General features: G+C 34.4%; 1 protein-coding gene across 1 annotated transcript in view; it reads right to left on the reverse strand.

The window, feature by feature from the left end:
- Positions 1-20,050, reverse strand: part of LOC149575458 (plant cysteine oxidase 4-like) — a 31,854-nt gene extending 11,804 nt beyond the window's left edge. The window contains exon 1 of the mRNA XM_089815204.1: positions 19,729-20,050. Within this exon, the coding sequence (XP_089671330.1) occupies positions 19,729-19,915 (187 nt within the window). The 5' untranslated portion in view covers positions 19,916-20,050. The remainder of the gene's footprint in view (positions 1-19,728) is intronic.
- Between the last annotated feature and the right edge of the window lie 5,618 nt (positions 20,051-25,668).

Consider the following 25,668-nt stretch of genomic DNA (forward strand, 5'->3'; position numbering starts at 1 on the left):
CATAGGAGCCTAAGGTTTCTCCTGTGGATGTCCCGCATATCTAATTGTGAGACTTGTACTGATTCCTTACTGGATAAGTTCCGGGCTAGACTGGAGGCTTTCTTAACTCCGTTCTTTCCTACCAGTGCCTGCACCAAACAGAGTTGTACTTTATATAATTCTATTTATTAATATAATAAATAAAATCTGGCTTTGGCCTCTTACCAAAAAAAAACTAGACTGGAGGTTTTCTTAATTCTATTCTTTCCTACCGGTGCCCACACCAAAGAGAGTTGTACTTTATATTTATTACTATAATAAAAATTTCTGGCTTTGGCCTCTTGTCAAAGAAAATGACAAGACCCAACAAAATATTCAAATGTAGTATAATTCAACTACAAGGATGCAAAATCCCAATTTCCAATCCTTAAAAAGGCAATTGAGGAAAAAGGTGTTGACAATTTGGTAATAAAAAGTTTGCCATATGTGTATAAAGCAATCAAAAAGTTAGTTGAAGTTGTGTACAAACATATTTTTTCCATCCAACTTATCTATTGAGCCCCATGTTCTGTGTAGACAATGAAGAATGCACTCAAGGACACTAACAAAATTAAGTAGATCAAACACATTTAGCTAATACAAGAGATGTGCATATGTTTATCCTCAATCACTACACATCACATACTCTATTCTGGCCTTCCTTCAGAGATAAGATCATCAAACCAATCAATAGCAAATATATGGTGTAAACCAAATCTAGAACAAAGCAAAGAGTTTTGAGACCTCAATCACTACACATCACATACTCTATTCTGGCCTTCCTTCAAAGATAAGATCATCAAACCAATCAATAGCAAATATATGGTGTAAACCAAATCTAGAACAAAGCAAAGAGTTTTGAGACCTAAGGTTGCAAGAAAAGGTGAAGATCAACACTTGTTTTCTTGAATATTAACCTCTATCTTGTCCCTAGTTTACACAATGATCAAATATGGGAATCCTAGCCATGAAGTATTCCATGATTGCATCACTAGCATGCTCAAGCCAATAACAATCATTCAATGGAAAGGGTCCATCTTGAAATTGTACCCTATCATTCAATATTAGTAGGACAGGCTTAAATGTTCATGTAACCATTGGTTACTTATGCACTGAGCTTATGGTGGTATCTGCACAAGCATAATAGATTCCTCCCTATAAATGATGTAGAAGGGAAGAGGGGCTTCATAAAGGTCACTAAGAAAATGCATGGTGAAGCGAAAGCTATATTGAATTGACACAATTGGACCAGTTTTCTCAAACTCACAAGCTATATGAGTTCAACAAAGAAAGATAAGATAATTCCATAGAAGAAGCCAACGAGTAAGTGGTGTTTATATGGCCTCTACCATCATGCATGGTAAAGAGAAAGCTACGTTGATTTGACACAAGTGGACTACATATTTGAAACTTATTTGCCTATATGAGTTCAACAAAGAAAGCTCAGAAAATTTTGGAAAAAAAATGGAATTCAATAAGCCGATGAATTGGTGGTGTTTATACGGGCCTCTATCAGTGATGATCACATGTCATTCTACTCTTATCACAAGGTGTTGTTGTTCCACTACTGCTTGGAGAAATAGGCTTACCTTTAGGAAAATGGAATAGCTCATGTTTGTAGACAAAGACTCGTGTCTCAAGAATCAAAGGTGATTGATTTTAACAAATTTCCAACAAGGTGAGATGTAGAACTCAAGGAGTCAACACAAATTGAAGAGGATCAAGATGAATATTTAATTTTGATAACTCTAATTGAAAGAGCTAGACAAGTTTGGCAATTCCAAGAATGAGTATGCAGCAACATTTGCATTAAACATTGAATCAGGCTCCTTATTGTATATAATGCATTAATTTGTATGTTATAACTTGCTTGATGAATAATAAAACAATTATGCCACAAATGCTTCTTGTTGATCAATACATCAAATAATAGTTAGATCACAACAATTTGTACAGATTTCCTCTTCTTTTACTCATGTTTACATGAATGAAAAACTGTAAAATATTAGAAAGAATGGTATTTATAGCTCTTTATGCATATCTACACCTTCCATAGTCCTATGAGAATTATGGAAGGAACGCAACCGAAAAAAATTTCAAGATAAGAAGATGAATGTAGAACAACTAATGATTAAAATTGAGACTTATGTCATTGAACTTACCAACAGTCAGGTTTTGAATAAACAAAAGGAGGTTATAATGTCTCATTGGAATGAGAAAATGGAAGGCAAGTGGATTGGTCTAAAACTACCCACCTTTATAGGAGCAGGAAGGAAACTTTAAAAAGTAAACGAGAGATGTGCCAATGGTAACCACGCAAGGAGGGGTGATTTAAACTCAATTTTGATAGAGCTCCAAGTGGGAATCAAGGCAGAGCAAGCATTGATTGTAGTATCCATAACTCGGAAAGCATGGAGATAGCAAAGTTTGCAAGATATATAGGAATAGTAACTAATAATTGGGCAAAATTAATGGCTTTAGTTGAAGGACTAGAATTGTGTAAAACTCTTGGTTGCAAGAACGTAGAGATTGAAGGAGATTCCACAATTATAATAAATGATTTAAGGAAAGGATCCCTCATTAATTGGAGACTGGACTCTATTTTATCTAGAGCCCTCTCACTATGTCAAACCTTTAACAAGATCACAATCAATCATATATATCGGGAGGGCAATCAAAGAGTAGATGAATTAGCTAATATAGGTATAGAAGTAGGTCAAACATAAGAAGTCAAAATTTCAATATAGGAACTCCATTTGAATTAAGGATGGTTTAGATTTTTTAGAATTTCAACCATAGTTAACATCTCATTATCCCGAGGAAGATTCAGGGGTCTTTCTTTCGCTTTTACCCACTACCTACATCTCGTACCCCAAGACAATATGATTGGATAGACAAATTCATTGTAGAAGATGGTGTTGGAGCTTGGGAATATGAGTTTGAGGTGAATTTGAAGGTTTTGGAATCATCCAATTTGGACTTTATGGACATTCAAAATGTCGGGGAGCCTCTTTCTCCCCATTTTATGCCAGTAGAGTAAAATAGGTTTATTTTGTATTTTTATGTGACTGCACTGGCAAAACACCCTTCAATGTGACAAAATTATAATCACGTTGCTTTAGATATGTTTTCTCAACCAAGGAATGACTTCTTTGCTCTATTAGTTGTACTTTCTAATGATTTAGATGTACATTTTATTTTTGTGTACAAAAATGCTTTTATGATTTTATCACTTTTACATTTCGTTTCTATGCCCTTTTTGTATTCATGTTTCGTGACTTTTCAAAGCTTCATCCTTAGCATGAGTGCAAGATGTGTGCTTAGATTATATAGATTCGAATCGGAGGCAAAAGAAGGGAAAGACGAGGAACAACCTAAAAGGAAGGTGGAAAAATGTAACTTGCGACTAAAAGATGATTATCCGGATGTATCTATGTACTTTATGATGTAGTACATCTATGTATTTTTCAGAGCTTCATCCTTAGCATGAGTGCAAGATGTAGTGCTTAGATTATATAGATTTGAATCGGAGGTAGAAGAAGGGAAGGATGAGGAAAGACCTAAAAGGAAGGCGGAAAAATGTAAGTTGGGACTAAAAGATGATTATCTGGATGTATCTATGTACTTTATGATGTATCAAGGCTTAGGTTGTCTATCTATCCAATAAAATATAAAATAATTTATTGTTTTTTGTAATAAATTTTCAAATATTAAGCTTTTCAATAGTTCCCCAAAAGCCTCAATTTATATGACATCCCAAAAACCATGTTCCACAATCACAACCATGCGAAACCCTAAAATGAAAAGAAAAAAACCTAATATTCAAAGTCTAAACTGTGAAGAACTTTTGTATATGCACTTATGTTGGATTGTCAAATAGAAAAGTTGATCAAACAAGAAAATGTAAAAACAAGGATCACCACACTACATTTGTAAGCAACAGTAATATCTATTGCTTGAAGTTAAAAAAGCATCCCACATATATTTTTAACATGCAACAAATAATTGCATATATAGCTTCTAATCACTTATTGGTCTAAATACTACTATTACCACAAGGCCACTTCTCTCTAAACATTAGAAATGTGTAACTTTCTTAAGAATTTTATTGTGGTGCTAAAGATTTGTGTTAACTTGTTTAAAAATTAATACCTTTCCATGTTTCAATTGAGTTCCAAAATTTGGGTACGGCAACAAGATAACAACTCAAATATAATATAGTACTCAAAAAATTAGTAATGAAAACATGTAAAAGGCATTGTAAATTATCTTTAACGTAATGTTAATTCTAGACACATCAATCAATTGAACCAACAATGAACTTAAAATTATAAATGTCAATATATTATTATATTCAACATCAAAATTAAATCAACTTTCAAAATGCCTTGGAGATTTAACGAAGATCATCCAAACAGACACCAACCCTACATGTTTAGCTTGACCTTCATCAATTCACATCAACACCTCCACACCTACATCCCAAAAAGTTGGACTCCTTGTATGAATGTGTGTCTTGCAATCCACAAAGCATATGTGCAGCCACAAGCTTCTTTGTACTCCTTGACGTAAGATTGTTCCACTTGATACAATGGATTAAGATGCATGTAGACCAACTTCTCTCAACAATAGAGGAGCTGAAAACTTATGATGAAAGGCAAACGACTATTGTAGTTATTACTAATTGAGGCTCATGCAAATAAGACCATAGTATTTGATCTTCCTACACAATTGTCCACCTAACCAACTGTGTGACTTCAACATAGCCCTTGAACCTTCGAAATTTGATCAACTCATGGTAGATGATGGTGGCCTCCTCTACATTGTACATCTTTTGAATTGCTTTCATGAGGACTCACTCACTTTCTTCCATAAGAATAACTCTGAATAATTTGCACATATCATTTGGGTTCAATATATAAGCAACAATTAGCAGGTGTGTTTTTTCTCCCACCTCCATTGAATGTTTTGTTGAATGTGCTCACTATTGAGCTACAAAGTGGGGTCTTTCTTTTAAACAACCTTTACTTGGCCAAGCATTTTATCAATGCACTCGTACATCTCCCCAGTACATGATGCAATAGAGTTCCCCATATTTGATCACCATAAAAATTGAAGATATGATGCAAATAATGTATTTGACATCACCCCGAAAAAGTATGGCTACTCACCGCTTCTTTCACCCTCTTCCCCTAAGCTGACGTGGACTTGACCCACCGATTGCATTTCTATGTTATGACCTGTAATGTCCCTTTTTGAGAAATTTCTGTTTTTCATTCCAAAACAATAATCCTTATTCAAAATGATAATGACTTTCTAAAATTATGAATTTATTACAGCATTGAGCTTCATGACATGATTCTGAAAATAAATCATAATCTTGATTTTCAGCTAAAGTATACATTAAACTGTGATAACTTCCTACTGTAGACATACTTTAAAAGTTTTTTCAGATCTGCCTGAATCCGGGGTTTTCACCCCCATCTCAGCAAAACAAATTTTGTCCCGATTCTGGATTGATAAATTGATTGATTGCTTTTCTGAATGTGGATTGTATAAATATATATCAGATCTGATCTTCTTAATGGATTGATACATAACCAGTCTGCCAATCACTGATTGCAAGCCTGCATATTTCATCTTCTCCCCACCTCTGCCCTCTCCCAATTGCACTAGTCCTCATTTTTTAATGATAACGAGACACATCCCTACATCTTGCAAGGAATGCTCCTTTAAAGCTAATTGCTAATTAATATGGCTGGTTCTTATGAAACTAATGGCTGTCCTCTAAATAGTTAATGGCTGACACTTATCTTTGAGTCAGCCCTGTCATTTAAAACAATAATCCTTATTCAAAATGATAATGGCTGTCTAAAATTACGAATTTATTACAACATTCAGCTTCATGATATGATTCTGAAAATAAATCATAATCTAGATTTTCAGCTAAAGTATACATTAAACTGTGATAATTTCCTCCTGTAGACATACTTTAAAAGTGTTTACAGATCCTGTCTGAATCTGGGGTTTTCACCCTCATCTCAACAAAACAAATTTTCTCCCGAACTGGATTGAGAAATTGATTGATTGATTTTCTGGATGTGCATTGTATAATATATATCAGATCTGATCTTCTTAATGGATTGATACATTACCAGTCTGCTAATCACTGATTGCAAGCCTGCATATTTCATCTGCTCCCCACCTCTGCCCTCTCCCAATTACACTAGTACTCATTTTTTAATGATAAAGAGACACATCCCTACATCTTGTAAGGAACACTCGTTTAAAGCTAATTGCTAATTAATATGGCTGGTTCTTTTGAAACTAATGGCTGCCCTTTAAATAATTAATGGCTGCCATTTATCTTTGAGTCAGCCGTCATCCAATTCTTTCCTCCCTAGGTGCAATCGGCCCTTGTAAACAATATAATTTTAATTTATTTTTATAAATCAAAAAGGTCAGTCCTCATCCAACTATTATCTCCTTAATTTAGCATTAATAGATAATGTCTTCTGATTTAGGGGCATGACAGCCTGCCCTTCCCAAGATTGTGTGTTCTCACTCAATGACATTTTTATCCAAGTCCTTTCAATGTGAGGGTTCCTAACCTAACCTTAGGAGATTTGTCATCTTTATAACCTCCAAGAAACATTATTAGCCTCCGGTGTGCAACCCTGATATTGGTTCAACCAATGCATGTTTTTTGTCTTTACTACCAAGTGAGGTGTCAAAATTATTCTCAACAAAGTCAGTAAGAGTCTATATTAAGATGAAGATTTAGAAGCATGACACCCATCAATGTCCTTTAAAAAACTCTTAGATCTACTCTAATGATGGTAGGAATATGTTTGTGGTGATCATAGACGCTCACAAAGAAGGTATATTGGAAACATGCCGGATATAAACCAAACATGGAACATTGATGTAGGGAGCAAGGGATAAATCATTAACATGTGGAATAAACTCAGCTTAACCTATCAACACCTCCTTGCTCAGAGTTACACACGGAAGCTTATACACAAAATCAGTGGAACCACAAAAAACACAAGGCCAAATGCAACATATTCATAGGTGTAATTATTTAACTTCACATATAAAGAAACCACAACATGCCCGACTGTGAGGTCTTCTAGGTTGCGGCCTTATACAGAATTTAGAATTACAATTTTGGAGTCCAAGCTCGCATCTTCAATTTCTATCCTCTATGAATGCCACCTTCCTACCTCTATCCAGGCTTCTTTTATGGCTAGCTAAGCCACAAGTTGGCCAATCAAGCATTTTATTACAATTTAGGTCGAATCTTGCAAGAGTAAACCCAAACCCAAGCAAATGACAACATAAAATCATGCACACTTAATGGTAGGTCCACACAAGTGTTAGAAGTCGGCCCCCAACTACGCAAGACAACATAAGCATAGGAAACCACGCCAAACAGAACATTCTCCGCTGGATGAAAACAACAGGAAAACAAAGACCGCAAATGATGGCATAAAAGTCGAAGCAGATGAAATAATAGAATTTGCATACTTAGGAAAAGGATCTTAAACAGGTCCTCGACATGATATCAACTACACACAACATGAAACCAAAATCAGCAATGGCTACTTCACAAACAACAAACTAGAACAGAAAACAAGAAATATTTTTGGTTAATGCAAGATTGCTCAAAGACCGAAGATGCTCTTGCATGCATTAGACACCTGGGGTTAATAAAGAACTGATGTCCACATCAGACATTACTGATATTCTAACTTGAATCATAAAGATCCAACTCAGCTTGTGTAATCCATGAACTGTCCTCAATCGGTTTGTCTTTCCACTAAACTAGGTAATCCATGTAGTATTTTCCTTTAATGCTCTTGCTTATTTTGCTCTTCTAAATCATTTCAATGTTCTATGTCTTCTTCTTAGGATAATCTAGGTTACTTTTGAGCTCGTCATCTGATTCAAAACACTAGAAGATATCTGTAATGTTGAATATAGGTGAAATGTCCATGTCTTCAATTCAACTTCAAAAGCATTTCCACTATCAAACTTCCTCATAATCTTACAAGGACCAAATTTCTTCATTTTCAGCTTGTTGTAGGTCAACCAAAAATATGTTCTTCAAATGAATCATAACCTCATTACCAACTTCAAAAGATTTATGTTTTCTTTTTATCAGCTCTCTGATTGTATCCCAAATTGTCCAAGTTCATTTTCACTTCCTCATGTAAAGTCTTTATGAAGTCTGCAAATTCCTCGGCTTCAGCACTTCTTTTTGCATCAAGGTTCAAATCTCTCGATTCAATAGTTCCCTTAGGATTCATTCCAATTAGTAGGCTTATCTCCAACCAAACATCTCAACAAGTTACCCAAACTTCTGTTCACAACTTTAGTTTGTCCATCTATTTACGAATGAAATGTAGAACTAAACTTTTAACCAAGGTTGCATGGGTACTCGTACCCACACCCCTGGTACTCGTACCCACGTACCCAAGTACCGGGTACACGTATCCCACGTACCGGGTACTTGGTGGAGAGCATCATAGCTAAGGACCTTGATTAAGATTCTGAATTTTTTTTTTTGGTTTTTTGTTTTTGTATTAGCTGCTTGTTTATCAAACTTAATTCAATACCAAATCAGTTTGAAACTTTGATACTCATTAACAATAAACTTTATCACTGTTCAAGTCAAAAGTTTATCATTTGCAATATGTGATTGTCATATGGTTTAGGATCTTCTTGTTCATGTTTAAAGTCTGCCTTCTTTGTTATGCATCTAAGCATTTATCATGTATTATTATTTCAAACATATAGCAAATCTGAAACTGAAAACAGTACATTACATTTGCAAACTTTATCACTGTTCTTGTTTTGAAAAACCATTGTCATGACTCATAAAATCAGATTTTTTATAAATATAAAAGTGTAATTTTTAAATAAGTTTGAAATACCCAAGTACCTCCGTCCCCTATTATGAAAAATACTTTAAACATTCAGCAATAGCATATATATATATTTGACTTATGGCTCATATTTTCAAATTTCTTGTTTTGAATGCTTAATGTCATGACTCGTGACAGATATTTTGATTTTTATATTTTCTATAAAATATTAATTATATAGAAAAAATTAGGCATGCACACGTACCCCCGTCCCCTATTTTGAAAAATATGCGTACCCGTACCCACTCCCGTACCCGTTCCCGTTCCCGTACCCACGTACCCATGCAACCTTGCTTTTAACTCTATATTCAGCTTTTTCCAAAGTGTCCTCCAGAAATAACCAGTGAATTTAGTTTCCCTATCTGAAACAATAGCCTTAGGCAAACCATGCAATCTTACCACTTAAAGAATAATTCAGCCACATATACTGCATCAAATGTCTTCTTACAGGGTATGAAATGAGTCATCTTAGAGAATTTGTCAACTACTACCAAAATAGAATCATTGCCTCTTTGTTTTCTAGGCAAATCAAGAACGAAATCCATACTTATATCTTCCCAAGGTTATCAAGTACAAGCAATGGTGAATACAATCTCACATTCTAACTAGTTCCTTTTAATGTTTGACAAATTTTGCAACTTCTAACCATCTTTGGCACATCCAAGTAAATCCGCAGCCAAAAGTATCTATATGAAATCAATTTCACTATCTTATCAAGCCCAAAACATCGAGCAAGTTTGTCACCATGCTTCTCCTTCATGATGTTCTCTCCCATAGATCCTCTAGGTATGCGCAACTGAATTCCTTTAAACAACATACCCTCTTGAATGAAATAATCAATCAACTTATGCCTTACCATCTGCTCTTTGCAAGCTTTTTGAGGTTCTACAAAATCAAAATCAATTTCATACAAATACTTACAAATCATTAAAACCAAGTACATCAACTCTCATTTCGATCAACTTATTCGTTCATCTACTCAAAGCATCAACAACCTTGTTCAATTGTCCACTCTTTACGTTTCAATGAAAAGGAAAAGTTCTGCACAAACTCAACCCACTTCATATTCTCTAGTTCAACTTATTCTGACTTCTCAAATACTGCAAAGTTTTATGGTCAGTGTACAACACAAAATCTTTAGGTATCAAATTATGTCTCCATTTCTTCAAGGTTTGAACAATAGCCTAGAATTTTTTATCATAAACTAAGTATTTTCTCTAAGCATCATTAAATTTCTTACTATAGAAAGCTATAGGTCCTCCTCCTTGAATCAAAACAACTCCTATAGCACTTCCAATAGCATCAAATTCAACTTGAAAAACTTTATTGAAATTAGGCAAAGCAAATGTAGGCAATTCTGCAATCTTTTATTTCAATGTTCAAAACTCTTTTGTGCCCCATATGTCCATTTGAAATCCTTTTTATCTCCTCTCATAGTCTCAGTCATAGCATTACAAATCGAACTGAAATATTTGATGAACTTCATAAAAAAAATTGCCAATCCATTAAATGATTTTACCTCTCCAATATTCTAAGGTGTAGACCAATCAAGAATAACTTCCACCTTTTCAAGATCCATCTCCAACCATCAGCTGAAATGACAACCAAAATACACAATTTCTTCTTTCATGAATTTCTTTAGGTTAATCAGCAATTTCTCCTCCTTCAATTTCTACAATACTTGTCTGCTATGCTCAAGATGTTCTTCTCTAGTTTTACTAAATATAAAAATGTCATCAAGATATACAATTACAAATTTACCCAAGAATCTCTTCAAAACCTCATTCATCAGCCTCATAAAAGTACTAGGTGCATTAGTTAGACTAGAAGGCATAACTAGCCACTCATACAAACCCTCGCTAGTCTTAAAAGTAGTTTTCCATTCATCTCCTTCTCTACTTCTGATTTGATGATAGCCACTTTTCAAATCAATCTTTGTAAAATACTTCACTCCACTCAAACTATCCATTATGTCATCCATCCTAGGCAAAGGGAATCTATATTTCACTGTTATCTTTTTTATAGCTCTAGAATCAATACATTCTCCATTCTCCATTCTTTTTCGATGCTAACACAGCAAGTACTGCACAAGGACTCAAACTTTCTCTAATCAGACCCTTCTCAAGCAACTCTTGAAGTTGTCTATTCAATTCAACCTTTTCATCAGGTGTCAATCTATGCAATGTTTTATTAGGCATACTAGCTCCGAGTATCAAATCCATACAATGACTTATGCTTCTTACAAGAGGCAAACCATCAAGTACATTATCAGAAATAATGTCTTGAAACTTCGCTAACAAGGATTCAACCTTAGGTGCATGCTCTAACTCATCCTGTTTCTCAGTCTTTCTAGGAATCAAAGCAAAACAAACATTTTGTTCTTTCACATCCTTAACAAATTGATTACCTTCAACCAAGCATACTCTGACTATGGTACAACGATTCTCATCTTGTTTTTCTACCAAAAGCAACAATATTTTTTTCTACCAAAGGCAACAATACTTGTTTCTTTCCATCTACCCAAATAGTATACCAATTCAATCTACCATCATGCAAAGCTTGTTTATCATACTACAAAGGTCTACCCAAAAGAATATGACAACAATCCATAGGCATAATATCGCCCAAGACTTCATCCTGATAATTTCCAATTTTGAATTTAACAAGGCATTGCCCACTTACAAGTAATTTATGCTCCTTCTAGATCCATGCAACATGATAAGGCTTAGGATGTCTCAATCTCTGCAATTGCAATTTGTTAACCAACTCCTCAGATGCCAAATTATCAAAACTTCCACTATCAATGATTATATTGCAACATTTTCCAGCGATCTTACATCTAGTTTTGAACAAACTTCTTCTCAAAACAGGCTCTCCATCAACTTCTTCATTCCAGAAGATCCTTCTTAACATCAAGTTCTCACCATTTTCAAGTTAATTAGGTGTTTCAGCAACTTCATCACAAGTCAAAGTGCTTCTGCTATTACCTCCAATCTTCTTTCCAGAGTCAGTACATTCAAAAGCTCTATGTCCTTCACCACACTTGTAACAAGTATCTTTAAACCAAGATCTTTCTTCTCTCTTTCCACCATTATTATTTCTAGTGTAACTAGTATAGCTACTTCTAGTGTAATTACCCCTTTAACCAACAAGTTCTTCTTTCCATTCTGATTTTCCTTTATCCTGCATTGCGCTATCAAATCTGCTACATTCTCTATATGTTCTACCTCCGTTTCTTTGAAATCTACCACCTCTTCCTCCATCTTTGATCATGTCTCTTTACCAATCTTTCTTCAGCCTTCAAAGCATACTGATATGCTTGTTCTACATTGTCCATCTTAACATAGCTGATCTCATCTTAAATTGACATCCTCAAACCATTCAAGGATCTACCCACTTTCTCAACTTCATCATCCACATGTCCAGATCTGATATCCAACTTGTAGAATTCCTCAGTATATTTATTTACACTCATGTCTTTTTGCCTTAAATTTTGCATTGTCCTCAACAAATTCACTTGGTAATCAGCAGGGAGAAACTTTTTCTTCATCTTTCCAATCATCTTCGCCCATGTCTTGATCTTTTCTTTTCCCCTTTGCAAATGATCCCACCAAAGTGAGCCATGACCCTTCAACTTTGTGATTGCTACCTTAGCCTTCTTATTATCAAGAGTACCTTCATACTCAGAGTATTTATCAGCCTCAACGATCCCATCCAATACGGCATTTGTCTCAAGTCTTCCATCATAGCAAGCAACTTCAACAGCAAGTCTAGCATTTGCCCTAGACAAAACTCTCAAAAGTCTTTCCTCATCTTGTTCAACCTTAGGTTCAGGATTAAGATTTAGTGTTGCCTCTTCATTATCACTAAAATCTTCATGGTGTACACCTCTTCTCTGCGTTGTCTCAACAACTTCAAGTCTCACTACGATCTACCTCAACATGTCCATAATAGCATTATCAACATTTCCTCTACCACGAACCATCTTGATAACAATTGCTACAAGATCGTAACCTTATGCAAGTTATAGGCCAGATTTTAGATCTATCACCCTACAACCAAATTCAACAAGGTTCTCCACGATCCAAGCCTCAAGAAAGAACTCGCTTTGATACCACCTGACAAAAGGAGCAAGGGATAAATCATGACCATGTGGAATAAACTCAGCGTAACCTACCAACACCTCCCTGCTCAGAGTTGCACACGGAAGCATACACACAAAATCAGTGAAACCATAGAGAACACAGGGCCAAATGTAGCATATTCATAGGTGCAATTATTTAGCTTCACATGTAAAGAAACCACAGCATGCCTGGCTGTTAGGCCTTCCGGGTTGCAGCCTTATACAAAATTTAGAATTACAATTCTGGAGTTCAAGATCACATCTTCAGTTTCTATCCTCTACGAATGCTACCATCCTACATCTATCCAAGCTTCTTTTATAGCTAGCTAAGCCACAAGTCAGTCAGTCAAGCATTTAATTACAATTTAGGTACAATCTTGGAGGAGCAAACCAAAACACGAGCAAATTACAACATAAAATCATGTGCACTTAATGGTAGGTCCACATGTGTGTTAGGAATCAGCTCCCAATTGCACAAGATGCCACGTAAGCATAGGAAACTACGCCAAATAGAACAACAAGCTACGTTGAATGAAAACAGCAAGAAAATAGGGACCACAAATAACGACAGAAATCGAAGCAAATGAAATAGTAGAATTTGCGCACTTAGGACAAGGATCTAGAACAAGTCCTTGACATGATATTAATTGTGCACAACATGAAACCAAAAGCAACAATGGCTACTTCACAAACATCAAACTAGTACAGAAAACAAGAAATAGTTTTGGTTGATGCAAGATTGCTCAAAGACCGAAGATGCTCCTACATCAAACATACACATAAAAACATGAAGTATTCACATGAATATATTAAGGCACGGTACATACACAAAAAATACACAAAGTATACACATGAATATATGAAGATGCAAGGCATACACATAAAAATATACACAAATCTATGCATTGTTAGATACCTTCACTTTGACTAGAATGCATCCATAGATTTACCGTAGAGTTTGCCAGAGTATTAAAACACATTAGGGCTTGAAGAAGCAAACAAGATAGGCGTGCATAAAGTCGTCCCTGCACTAAACCCACTGGTGGACACTCGCCCTCTTGGCCCTAGAGGCAAGCACATTAGACATCCACATGAGTTGGTTTACCTAGTGGGGTGCTTGTATTTGCTTTCGCTATTCATGCATCATCCCTCCCTTTTGCAATAGGTGGCCTAGCCCTGCCTTAAAAATCCCATGAGTAGGGAAGGGGACCTAATCCCACCTTGCTAGTCATTTGCCATTTTGAGCCAAGAAGTGGGCCTACCCCCATCTTGTTGCTCATAAGACATTATAGCCAAAAAGTGGGCCTAACCACATCCTGTTTGTCATAAGCCATTTAAAGCCAAAAAGTGGGCCTAACCCCATCTTGTTGCCCATAAGACAATCAAAGCCAAAAAGTGAGCCTAACCCCATCTTGATACTCATAGGCCATTTAGAACGAAAACCTAGGCCTCAACCCATCTTGTTGTCCCATATGCTCATAAACATGTCATAAAATTGCTCCATTATGCTTCAAAGATTTGCTTATGAGGTCCCTTTAGATTTACTCATAACCCTCTTATACAAACTGCTATTTTTTTATTTAGTCTTCTAATAACTTTTGCATCAAATTGGTATCACATCTATTAATAGGTGGTTTTCTTATCGTTGTTGGGGAAACGGTATGCTCTTCTCTTGCCAATTCATGCTTCTTGTCTCTGTTATGGGACTAGCACTTCCCAATACCCTTCCATGTAAATTCTCAATTAAGATGTTGGGTCTCTATATTTTGGCTTAGAACCTGGTTCTGGTTCTAGGTCGATCTTGCCTCGGTTTCACTCACTAGTTTTCTAGAGTTAATCTTACTAGGCCTCCAAATTTTCTTCCTCTCTTGTTTCTCATTAATGTTCAAAGATGATTGGGGTCATTTCAATGTCCTTAGACTCAACTAGAAGATACCACTTGTTGCTTGGAAGGTTGCTATTGGTGTCATGGAATTTGTACTCTATCTTAGTGCTACCTGATTATCCTTTGGTACTACTTGGAGGCTTCTTGCTCCACTGTTTGCCTCAGATATTTTGCTACTATTGCTACTCTGAATAAAAAGTATTTTTCTTTTGAATTTGCATTGTTTCCTTTCCTTTTGCTATAGCCAACTATGGGTACTTTTTTATGACACCATCTCCATTAGAGACATTACCAGTATTATTTCTTGGCCACCTTTCAAGCGTTCTCAAGGAAGGTTAATTTGTTTTCTTTTGAATAACTTCCCCTCATTGGTCTTTTGAAATATGGATTTATTAGATCACGCTTCAAACTTCTTATTGCTATCATCTATTTCAAAATTTTGGATCAATAATGAATAAACATGTATATATCTATGATGTATATATGAATTTGTAATTTTATAAATATACCAATGTGTGTGCAGAAGAGGAACCAAGTGAAAAAAAATGTCAAACACACGTACCCCAACCCAACCTTATATCAAAACATGGTCTGTAAATTAGCTTCTCAAAAACCCTTCTCACTCCAATGCCCTCTTCTTGGTTTTGAAGGTCACAAATGTCTCTTTTTAGATTGACATACCTTCATTATTGCAACTCAAGTTTGCCCCTTTGCTATCACATTCTATGAACTATCATCTTAGCTTTCAACTTTGCCCTCCATACTCGAATTGCCGTTGAGATAAGTCTAATAGTATGCTCTTCAAGTTTTCCATATAGACCAAACCCTTGGATTCTTCCAACCATTTTACATAGTCCTAATGATCTTCATTCACTGTAAACACTAACGTCTCCTATTTAATTGTCCTTGCAATATGAGTTCACATTCAAAGTTGTCATTCTATACATACTATCATTGTCTATAAACTTGGTGTGCCAATTGAATATTAAACCCACCTAGTACCATCATTATTTTTTGACATATCTATCACTTGTTAAGTTGACAATTATCTCGCACCTTTGGAACAGTGTATAACCATTCTATGCTTGTGATTAAGATGACAATATTTTTCTTTTGCATGATTCAATTCCCTCCTAATAGGCTGATCATGTATACTTTCATACCCTCAACACTCTATCATGAAGTTCCTCTTTCTTCATCCACTTTGTCATGTCATTAATGCTTATCTTTAAGGTATACTGATCTCTCTGTTTTGCAGCTAGGTGTCATATCTCTCTATCAAAAGGCACTCTACATTTCTATGCTATCTCCATCTATGTCACAATGTACTCTAATAGTGTACTCGCCCCAATAGGTCTCTTTACACATTACCAAGATGATCTCAATCTTGACACTTGTGCCCTAGACTTATCCAAGGACTATCATAATGCTTGCATGATACTTAATCTGCTTTTTGTCTAACAAAACCAATCCTTAGTTGTGTTCTGTTTGGGCTACTGATATGCCACCTTGTTAGAAACAACCACTCCTTCCTTCTATCATGTTACCACGATTGCCAATCAAAATTATTTCCATGGCTATGACGAATTCTTTACACTTTTCTAAGTTTCTTGAGTGATCCAGAACTCTTCTTATATCTATCTTGTTTTTCATGTTTATGAACTACAACCTTTATTCCTACTCAACAATGCCCTTCATTGTTTGTTATCTTTCACACTAGGCAATATAAATTTCACACTCTACCCACATGTAGGATATGCAACTTTTGGATCATCGTATTGTATGGTTCTTTTATCACCAATAGTGAAATTGAAACTCTGTCACTGCCACTCCATCTTTCACAGAATATCTGTGTGCAGTCCTCTTTGTTTGGGATTCTTGACTGAGTGTCAATTGTGATCTTTGGGTAATGATTTGCAAAATGACTTGTTGTTTCTTGCCACTCATTCTTGATCACTATCTTCAGACACATTGCATAGTGCTGCTCTTACAGATTAGAAGAATCACTGCTCTGATACTAGTATCATAATATGGTATACATAGGAGGTAGTAGTTAGTACATTGTCATCAGATTGCAAATTTTATTCTTATGGAAGACTTTTGGAGGTCTGAATCTTCAAAGTGGCTTTCCGTTATCAAGTATTTGCATCTTATTTCCTATCTCATATTATCCTCGTGTTTGGGTAGTTTCCTTATTGTCACTTCCACCTCAATTCACAATGCACATTTTAGATGGTCACAATAGATTTAAAACACGGTGGTCTTAACATGTTGCTTAGTGTGGTAATGACTGCCAAAGCTCAATCTGAAATTGCCATGTCTTAGAGAAATTGTAAGGCCATTTGAGATGTCGAATCAAGAAATATGCCACCAACAAGCACAATGACTAGAAATCAGAATTATAATCATGTCAAACATAGGCATTGCAATGCTATTAAGAAACATTCCCCTCAACATACTCACACTCTTTATGAAAGGGATAAAACTTGATTAACAATTTATAACACTATCAGATTTCCACAATCCATAATTCAAAGCAAGTCTTTTTCTGGATTCGATTGTGTGTGTTTATTTAGCATCAAATCCAGAAAAAGATTTACTTAAATTTAAGAAATGTCAAAAATTGTTTTATACAGTCATGCCTTACATGTCAACATCAATGATGAATAAGGTAAAGGTCAAAGTATTACTCCATATATGGAAGACATGTATTGAACACCAAAACAAACAATTAAGGTGTATAATATACAGCATGAGTTGCACATATCCATTGAGCTTATGTTTTCAATTTCATTTATCAATATTGCTTGGCAATACATCAAGTTCATTAACCTTCTTTGTCTATTCATAGTGAGATTACAAACCTTTATTCATACTGATAATTCAAAACCTCAAAATGTTTTATCAACATTTAGACTTCATCTTCTGAGGCATAAAGGCTGTGACTCTTTAAGGAGTCTTACACCTTGAATTCACTCCACATGCCTTGGGAAATTTAATAATTAGAGACCACTTATGACCCCATAGCTGTAAAAGAAATTCTTGTAAGATATACATAAACCATAAACTCCACTCATGAGCAACCAATCCGAAACAAAAGATTTAACTGACCTAATGTGAAGCATTAAATTAGTGTGGTTACATCAATAAAATTTATGGAATAGGATAGTAACCAAACTTACAAACAAATTTCAACTTGATTAGACTTGTTTTCTATCACAAGCAAAGCAAGAACCTTAACAAAATAAAATGAAAACTGATACAATTTGAAGCTCTAATTAACATACCCTAAAATCTAACTTATTACAAGAAGAAATTTATAACAAGGTTAAGCTTCAAATTTAGAGTGAAAAATAATATGAACCCGTTCAATTTTTGTTTTGTTTTGTTTTTTAAAAAGGCATACAATAAGGAAACTGAAAAGTGGAATTCAAACCAAATCATTTAACTATAACATGACATATTCAGTTTATTTGTTAATATTAAACTTATGATGCCTAAGTTGAATCAATCACAACTAAAACAATAAATCAAATGTTCTACAGAGTAAATAATAGTAGTTGAACCAAAGAGCATTTTAGAAATACTTCATACAGAAATTATTAAAATAGATCGATGCAAATGATAGTACATATAACTCATCAATACAAATCTTTATCGCACTTGTACTTCTAAGACTACTGATCCACTAAATAGGCAAAAACTCCAACTCACTAATGAATAAGAGCCATAGGCACAAATTATTATTGCTACATAAGAAGTTAATACAACAATAAGCATTGAAGATAAGCATGCGCGACTTCATACCATGTACGAAAATTACTCATTTTCAAGAAACTGCAGGTGGCCTAATTTGCCAAATGTTTGAATATTGGGTGGGGTGTGGGACACTGGAAAGAGGCATAAAAATGTTCAAAACTTTTTGATTTGGTAAATTCCGTTGTTGGTTTTGGTTTGACGACGATTCAACTGACTTTCCAGGAACTCATCTAATATTCACACATCAGCTTTGTAAATGTGGCATTTTACTCAAATTCAACTGTTTTCTTTCCCCAATCTTTAAGCCAATTGAGCTCATCCTATTAGAGTCTTAACACAATTTGCTGTAATATTCTATCCTATCTACAATATCCATCACTTCTTTATCACTTGAGATCATCCCATGCCATTCAGACTTCAACAAGAACTTTATCATGAATTGTCTGGCAACATTGGGAGGCAATTTATTCCACTCGACAGAAGAGTTCACAAAAGAAATTATCATGAATAACGGTCCAACACGGTGAGATAACTTCTTGAAACGTAGAAGTCTAATTAGAAAACTATCTTGATCCAAGATTTTAATAGTTGCAGAACCAAGGGATAAATCTTATTGTTGGAAGCTTCTTTTATACTGCTTCCCTGCATTACATAAATGCCGATGCAGATGTTTGTCAAAAAGCATCCCTGTAGTTTTGTCCTCCGTCAATGTTTTCGAGTGGGCTTTTTGAATTGTCTGTCTAATAGGATTGGACGCGATTTCTATCCCTCCTACGATCGAATTGGGTTTCTATCATTCCAAGTGATTTTACAACTTATCACTGTGACTCAGAAGCCAGAAAATGGCATTCCAAATACAAAGAAGACCTTCAATCCTATCCAAACACAAACCCTGCGCACCCCGCACCACCAGAACCCACGATGAAAACACACATCCAACCTTCAAAAGTCCATCAAATCATGCTCAATTTCTATTAAAAAAATAAGTCAATGAAGCAAAACTTCAAACTGACCTAAAAACGATCGCAATTTCTCGACGGCGTCGGGTGTAGGCAAGGTTCCGGGGGGCGAGAACGTCTCAACACAGAGATCATAAAGCATCTGGACGGCACTTTTCTTAAGAATCCCATTACCATTACTCTGACCATTACTGGAACCCTTGGGACCAGAGTTTTTCCCCCCGTTTGCTCTTCTAGGCATGGCTGCTGCTTCATGCGCTCCTCATGGCCTCCATTTAAAACAAAAAACAAAAAGCAGCTTCCCCAAATTTCCAACAAGCTCACCCAAAATCCCTGAATGTGAATGGGGTTTCTTTCTCCAACTGAAAAGAGGTACAAACAGTGCGTACCTGACACTAAATATATACACAATGAACGTATGTGGTAAGCAGAGGAGACGATATTAAATGCGTATGTGTCCCCCAAATCTATGCGTTTGGAATGGAACTGTTTTTGATGATTTGCCAAACGGAAAATCAGAAGAAAACTCAAAAGCGCTGTGGAATTGTTTGGAAATGTACACGCAATTAAGACATAAAATAGTGTTTTTGCGTTTAATTGGAAAAATGGTGGTGTAGACGGAAACAAGGGGCTGTAGATTTTATTTTCCCGTGGGCAAAAGATGGAATTGCTTGTTTTTCTAGAACTCCACCATTTTTTTATGTTTTTTAAAATGGTTAAAACGGTTGGGGCTTAGCTTCTCAGAATTCCAGAAATCTTAAAATCTGCTGGTCCTCTCATTGGCGGACACAAAGCTTTTATTTCCTGAATTTATTTATCATTTCTCTATATTATATTTTATTTTTAACTCTTCTTTTATGACCGAGTGGGGTTTTGAGCTTTGGTGGGTTTTGACAAAGCGATGGCATTTCCCTTAAGATTAGGTTGATTCTATCACCCATTAAACTATACATGAAAGCATACGATGTTTTAAGAGTGGCCTCTTGTAACATGATTAATAATTCACGCTGGTAGGTTTGGTTATTGGGATTTTGTTTTATTAGAATTTTTTATATTTTTAGTTACTGCCTATGGCAGGTAACTTATGCTTTCGCTTAGTTCATTGTATTAATAGCTGCACTAATCAGATTTTAGATTTCATTTATATAATAATGTTTGCAAAAAGTTTTATAATTTGTATGATTTTTTGGAATTAAAAAATACAATTTTTTGAAAACCTTATTGGCTCATGAGGAAAAAGGCAATGAAAAAATTTAATTTTCTTCAACAAAAATACAACTATTTTTTCCAACACCTCTATTAATGCAAGCATTAATTGCAACTTTATCTTTTCTTTTCTTGTGACAAGTGGATAAATTTTATTAAAAAATAATCATTTTCCTAACACCTCATGAATGCATTAATTTCAATTTTACCTTTTCCACATTTGTGACTAGTGGACAAATTTTTTTTAAAAAGACAATCACTTTTAATTGATGTTTATTTTAGTAATTTGTAAAATGCTATTAAATATAGATATTTTAATCAAGTATAGTTATTTTAATCAAATATAGACATTTTAACTCTTTTAAATTGTCATTTTCTAAAAATTATTTTTTATATAGCTTAATTTCATATTTATCTTAATTTTAATTTATATATAAGTTTAATTAGAATTTAGTTTCTTTTATTTTGACATATCTAAACCAATGCTTTTAATAGATTTATTGTTTATTTTTTATTTTTATATATAATTTTTATTATATTGATATTTTTAATTTATACTTTAAAATACATAATACTAATTTTGTATCAATTTTAATAAAGTTCAAATTGTTTAGCTTTGTATATTATCAACTTTATTTATGATAAGTGTGTTTGGTTTTTTTAAAGCATAAATGTTATTTTTAAATTAATTTATGTTTATTTATTTTTATGCATTAGATTTAAGCTTAAGAATATTGTCCACCTCCTTCAATTAGATGAAGTTATCGCTTAAACAAGATATATCAAATAATTTCATCATTAAAATTAATCAATTTAAGTCTTTTTTTAAAAAATTATATAATCTTATCTATATCTTATATATAATTAGTTCATAAATATCTTTGGTCTCATAAATGTTCTTTACGATGTCATCTAATTTTAATTTACCATGATACTATAATATTTATTTATATATTCTTTTACTATTTTAATTAATATATATCATTGCAGTTATATAATTTAATAATATACTGACTATACTCTGTAATTTAATTTAGCTTACCAGTATAATATTTTATTTGTCATTACTATTTATTTGTTATTTTATTAAACTAAATACATTATATTTTAACCAAAACCTACTTCAATCAACCATAAAATCATGAAGGCAGGAACTTTGGCGCTTGCGCCCCTTGTTTAATAAGGTGTATGGTAAAGTTTTTAATGTGATTAGTGATGTTCACACGATATATCTTTTGATTTGATGTGTAATGTTTTTGGTTTAGAGGTGTGAACTAGTGAGGCTTTAAATAAGGAACATTATCCCATTATTACAAAGTTTAAGTCAAACCTGCAGGCATATTAGATTAGCAAATGCACAAGTCTATAATCATAGTAGGCCAACATAGTTTTGAACCTGGGTAGGAACAACAACACCACACCACTTAACCAACATTAAGTGGTGAACCATAATTATTTTTTTCTATTGAATCAAAGCACTACTAGAAATAATAATATTAACAACTATATATATTTGAAAAAATATTACATTAAATTAGATGATACGAGCAATAGAGGAGAAAACATGACTAAGAGCTTTATATAGGTTCATGTGGTGGATGTTTTGTAAGTGATAATAAAATATTAAATTTGTAATGATTACAAAAGACCATTAAACAACATGACTTACATATAGTTATTTATCTTATCTACCATTAAACACAACCTACCTCAACTGTTATTGTGTAATGAAGTATATTAGGAACATTTCACAACTACATTCTAGTTCAAAGTGGAGTTAGTTCGAAAAATTATGCAATGATTATGATAGTAAACATGTGTGTTATCTAAAATAATTATAGTTTTGATGGTTAAATTTGAAATTTATTAATATGAGATTGTGTTATAATAGATTTTATTAGAGAGATATTTTGTAAGTTGTTGGGATTTATTTATTTTTAAAGTGTAGTTTAGATTGAACATATATTTGTAATGAGGAAATTGTTTTAACCGTAATTGTTTAATTCAATGTTGTTTTTATTTAGAATGGTGTGCTTTGATTTATAAATATAGTGACAAGTGATGTGCTTTCATGCATATTAAACATCATACTTATGTTTTCCACCTATCTGATTATATTTATTTTTATGTCACTTATTTGCCCCATCTAGATGTTCACAGGCCCTTACTCATGTATCTTCTCTACTTTTTTTTATCACATTTCTCCACTCACCCCAATTAGATGGTTCAAACATTGGCTTACAAATTTGGCATCTCTACTTTTTTATCACACTTGTGTTTGCACTCATTTATGTGTATACATTGTTTGTTAAGATTTAATCGTGTTTCTTTTATTAGAATTAATTTGTGATTATGAACTCATTATCATTGTGTTATATTCATCTCACCCTAATTTTTTAATTCATTGAACATAGTTAAATTACAATAAAAGAATAGTAGTCCACAAAAAAGCCACGCAACCAATAAAGAGAATACATCATAAGTAAAATAAGTAAAATCTCTGAGGGCACAAAAATAACAAGTAACAATATAACTTAATATTTGTGATGTAAAAATAAGGGGGGTTTTGGAAAATGATGATTATCCCTTATTTTACTTATTACATTAGGGAAAGTGAAAGAGGGTTCTCCAAGCTTAATCTTTCAAACGAGCCCAAATTAAATCGGCACTACCCAGGATGAAAGTAGTGTCGATGTTGAATCTAAGTCCTTTTCCAAGATGTATACTCAAGAGACCTCTTTTTATGTGATGTTCTTTCCCCTTTATTGGTGTGTTAATGATTAACTTGATTATGTGTTTATCTACTGCAAGTAAAATGACAAATTGAAATGCAAGTAATGAAAATCACTTGCAATAGCAAAATGCTTGAATGGATCGTATTTGAAATATTAAATTGATCACTATTAAGTGAAAAATAGGAAATCCAACTCACCTTGAGGATAAATAGGATGGATTACTTCAAATCTAAGAATTAAGTAGCAGATAGTGACCTAAACTAAAAAAGAACAGAATTTAGAACCTAGAAATTGATATCTGCAAAATCTAAAAATTTGAGGGTCTTTGGATGGGGATGACATGGGTCAATGACAAGGTTGTCCTTGATTTTCTTTGCACAAATTTATGAGATATGAAGCTTTTCTTGCACCCTAAAACCCTTGTTCTAAGATCTAAGTTTGTTGCTCTTAAAATCTATAAATCTACACCCATACACAAGACAAATGGTATTTTATTGGAGGTAAGGGGCTTCCCTTAGTCAAGTCTTGGTTGAGAAATCAACCTTAAAAAAAGACAATGTGAAATAGTATGATAAATATAAATATTCACCTCACTTGTCAAATATCCATGGATGAATTTAGATCCAATGAATGTTAAGTGTTCCATTTATTCTTATGAGAGATGGATTCATGTTGAATCACTACTCATAAAATATTGGTCAATGAGTTTGACTCAAAAATCACACAATGAAATCCTGATAGCAATATTGCAATTTGATTTGCTATGGAAATTATCTCCTACTTATGAATTTAGATCCGCTATCCACAAAGATGTATGAGTGCTTGTATGTAGATGCAGGATGAAAATGTCTGTCAGGGTCATTACAGTGGTATCAGAGCGGTTTTCTTGCCATCCTGTGGGGTGAAAACTGAATTACATGAGTGATCAGCACTTTACTTCAACCAAGATGGACAAGTACAGCACAAAGTCTCCGAGGACACAATCTTGGACAAGTAATAGACACAGTATTCAGAGTCGGAATTGTGGAAAGGAGGACTATTCAGGCATTCAGGATGAGCTCAGAAAAATCAAACATAACATGTCTGAACTGTTGGTTAAACACCACCGTATGCTTGACAGGCTGTCCGTCCCAGCTAAGGTGAATAAATCAACTGGATTTCGTTTTGACAAATCTTCTCACAAAGCGTTGACTGATACAATGAGAGATGCTACTAGGAACCTTAATGAGGAGTTCGAGAAACAAGTGTGCAACCAGTCAGAGGCTTCAGTTCGGTCACAGGAAGAAGTGGTGAAGGATATTACGCTGATGGATAGTAACTGTCAACTTGACACTCAAGTTGAGACAGTTGAATACGAGTTTCCCAAAGGTGATGTCTCATGTACTCAGGGTAGTTTGGTTCCGACAGTCAATGATTACAGTGAAGTGAGTTCAGATGATGATGAAGATGTCATTATGCATGGTGATGAGATACTTGGTGAAAATGAGCAGACATCGAGCATTTATGATTTTGCTGACAGAGAGTACCAGGCTCAGTTAGAAGCTTCGTCACATGAGGATGAGAATGGCAGTACTTCACATGATTTGTCCAGCCAGCTGAAGGTAAGCAAAGATAGTATTGTGGCTTCTTTATCTCATCATGACAGGATGCAGGAGATGTTAGAAGAGCACATCCGGATGATTCAGTTACAAGGAAGACATAAGGGAGTTCAGGCAAATTCTCCTTGTTGTGACTTACATGCAATTGGTGAAGGAATGGGAACGACGAAGTTGAGCTATTTACATCCTCTATCAGATCGTGACCATCTTCTAAGCCGTGCCAAAGACTATTCAGATGCCTTGAGGAGGAAGGAGGAGGAAGTTGTCAAGCTTTCTTGCGAGCTTGAGGACACTCGAGCAACTTTGGCATTACAGGACTGGGAGAGGCATAGAAATGAGCATGGCATGGAGCTGGGCTTAGTTTCATCTTACATGCCTGACATTCAGCTCCCTGCAGCAGACGGATCATATATGGTAGCTGATAATGTTACGAGTTCATCTTGCATTCACATCCA

The sequence above is a fragment of the Cupressus sempervirens genome, chromosome 2, assembly GCF_028749045.1.
Source record: "Cupressus sempervirens isolate cs-2001-9-10 chromosome 2, ASM2874904v1, whole genome shotgun sequence".
In the NCBI taxonomy this organism is placed as follows: domain Eukaryota; kingdom Viridiplantae; phylum Streptophyta; class Pinopsida; order Cupressales; family Cupressaceae; genus Cupressus; species Cupressus sempervirens.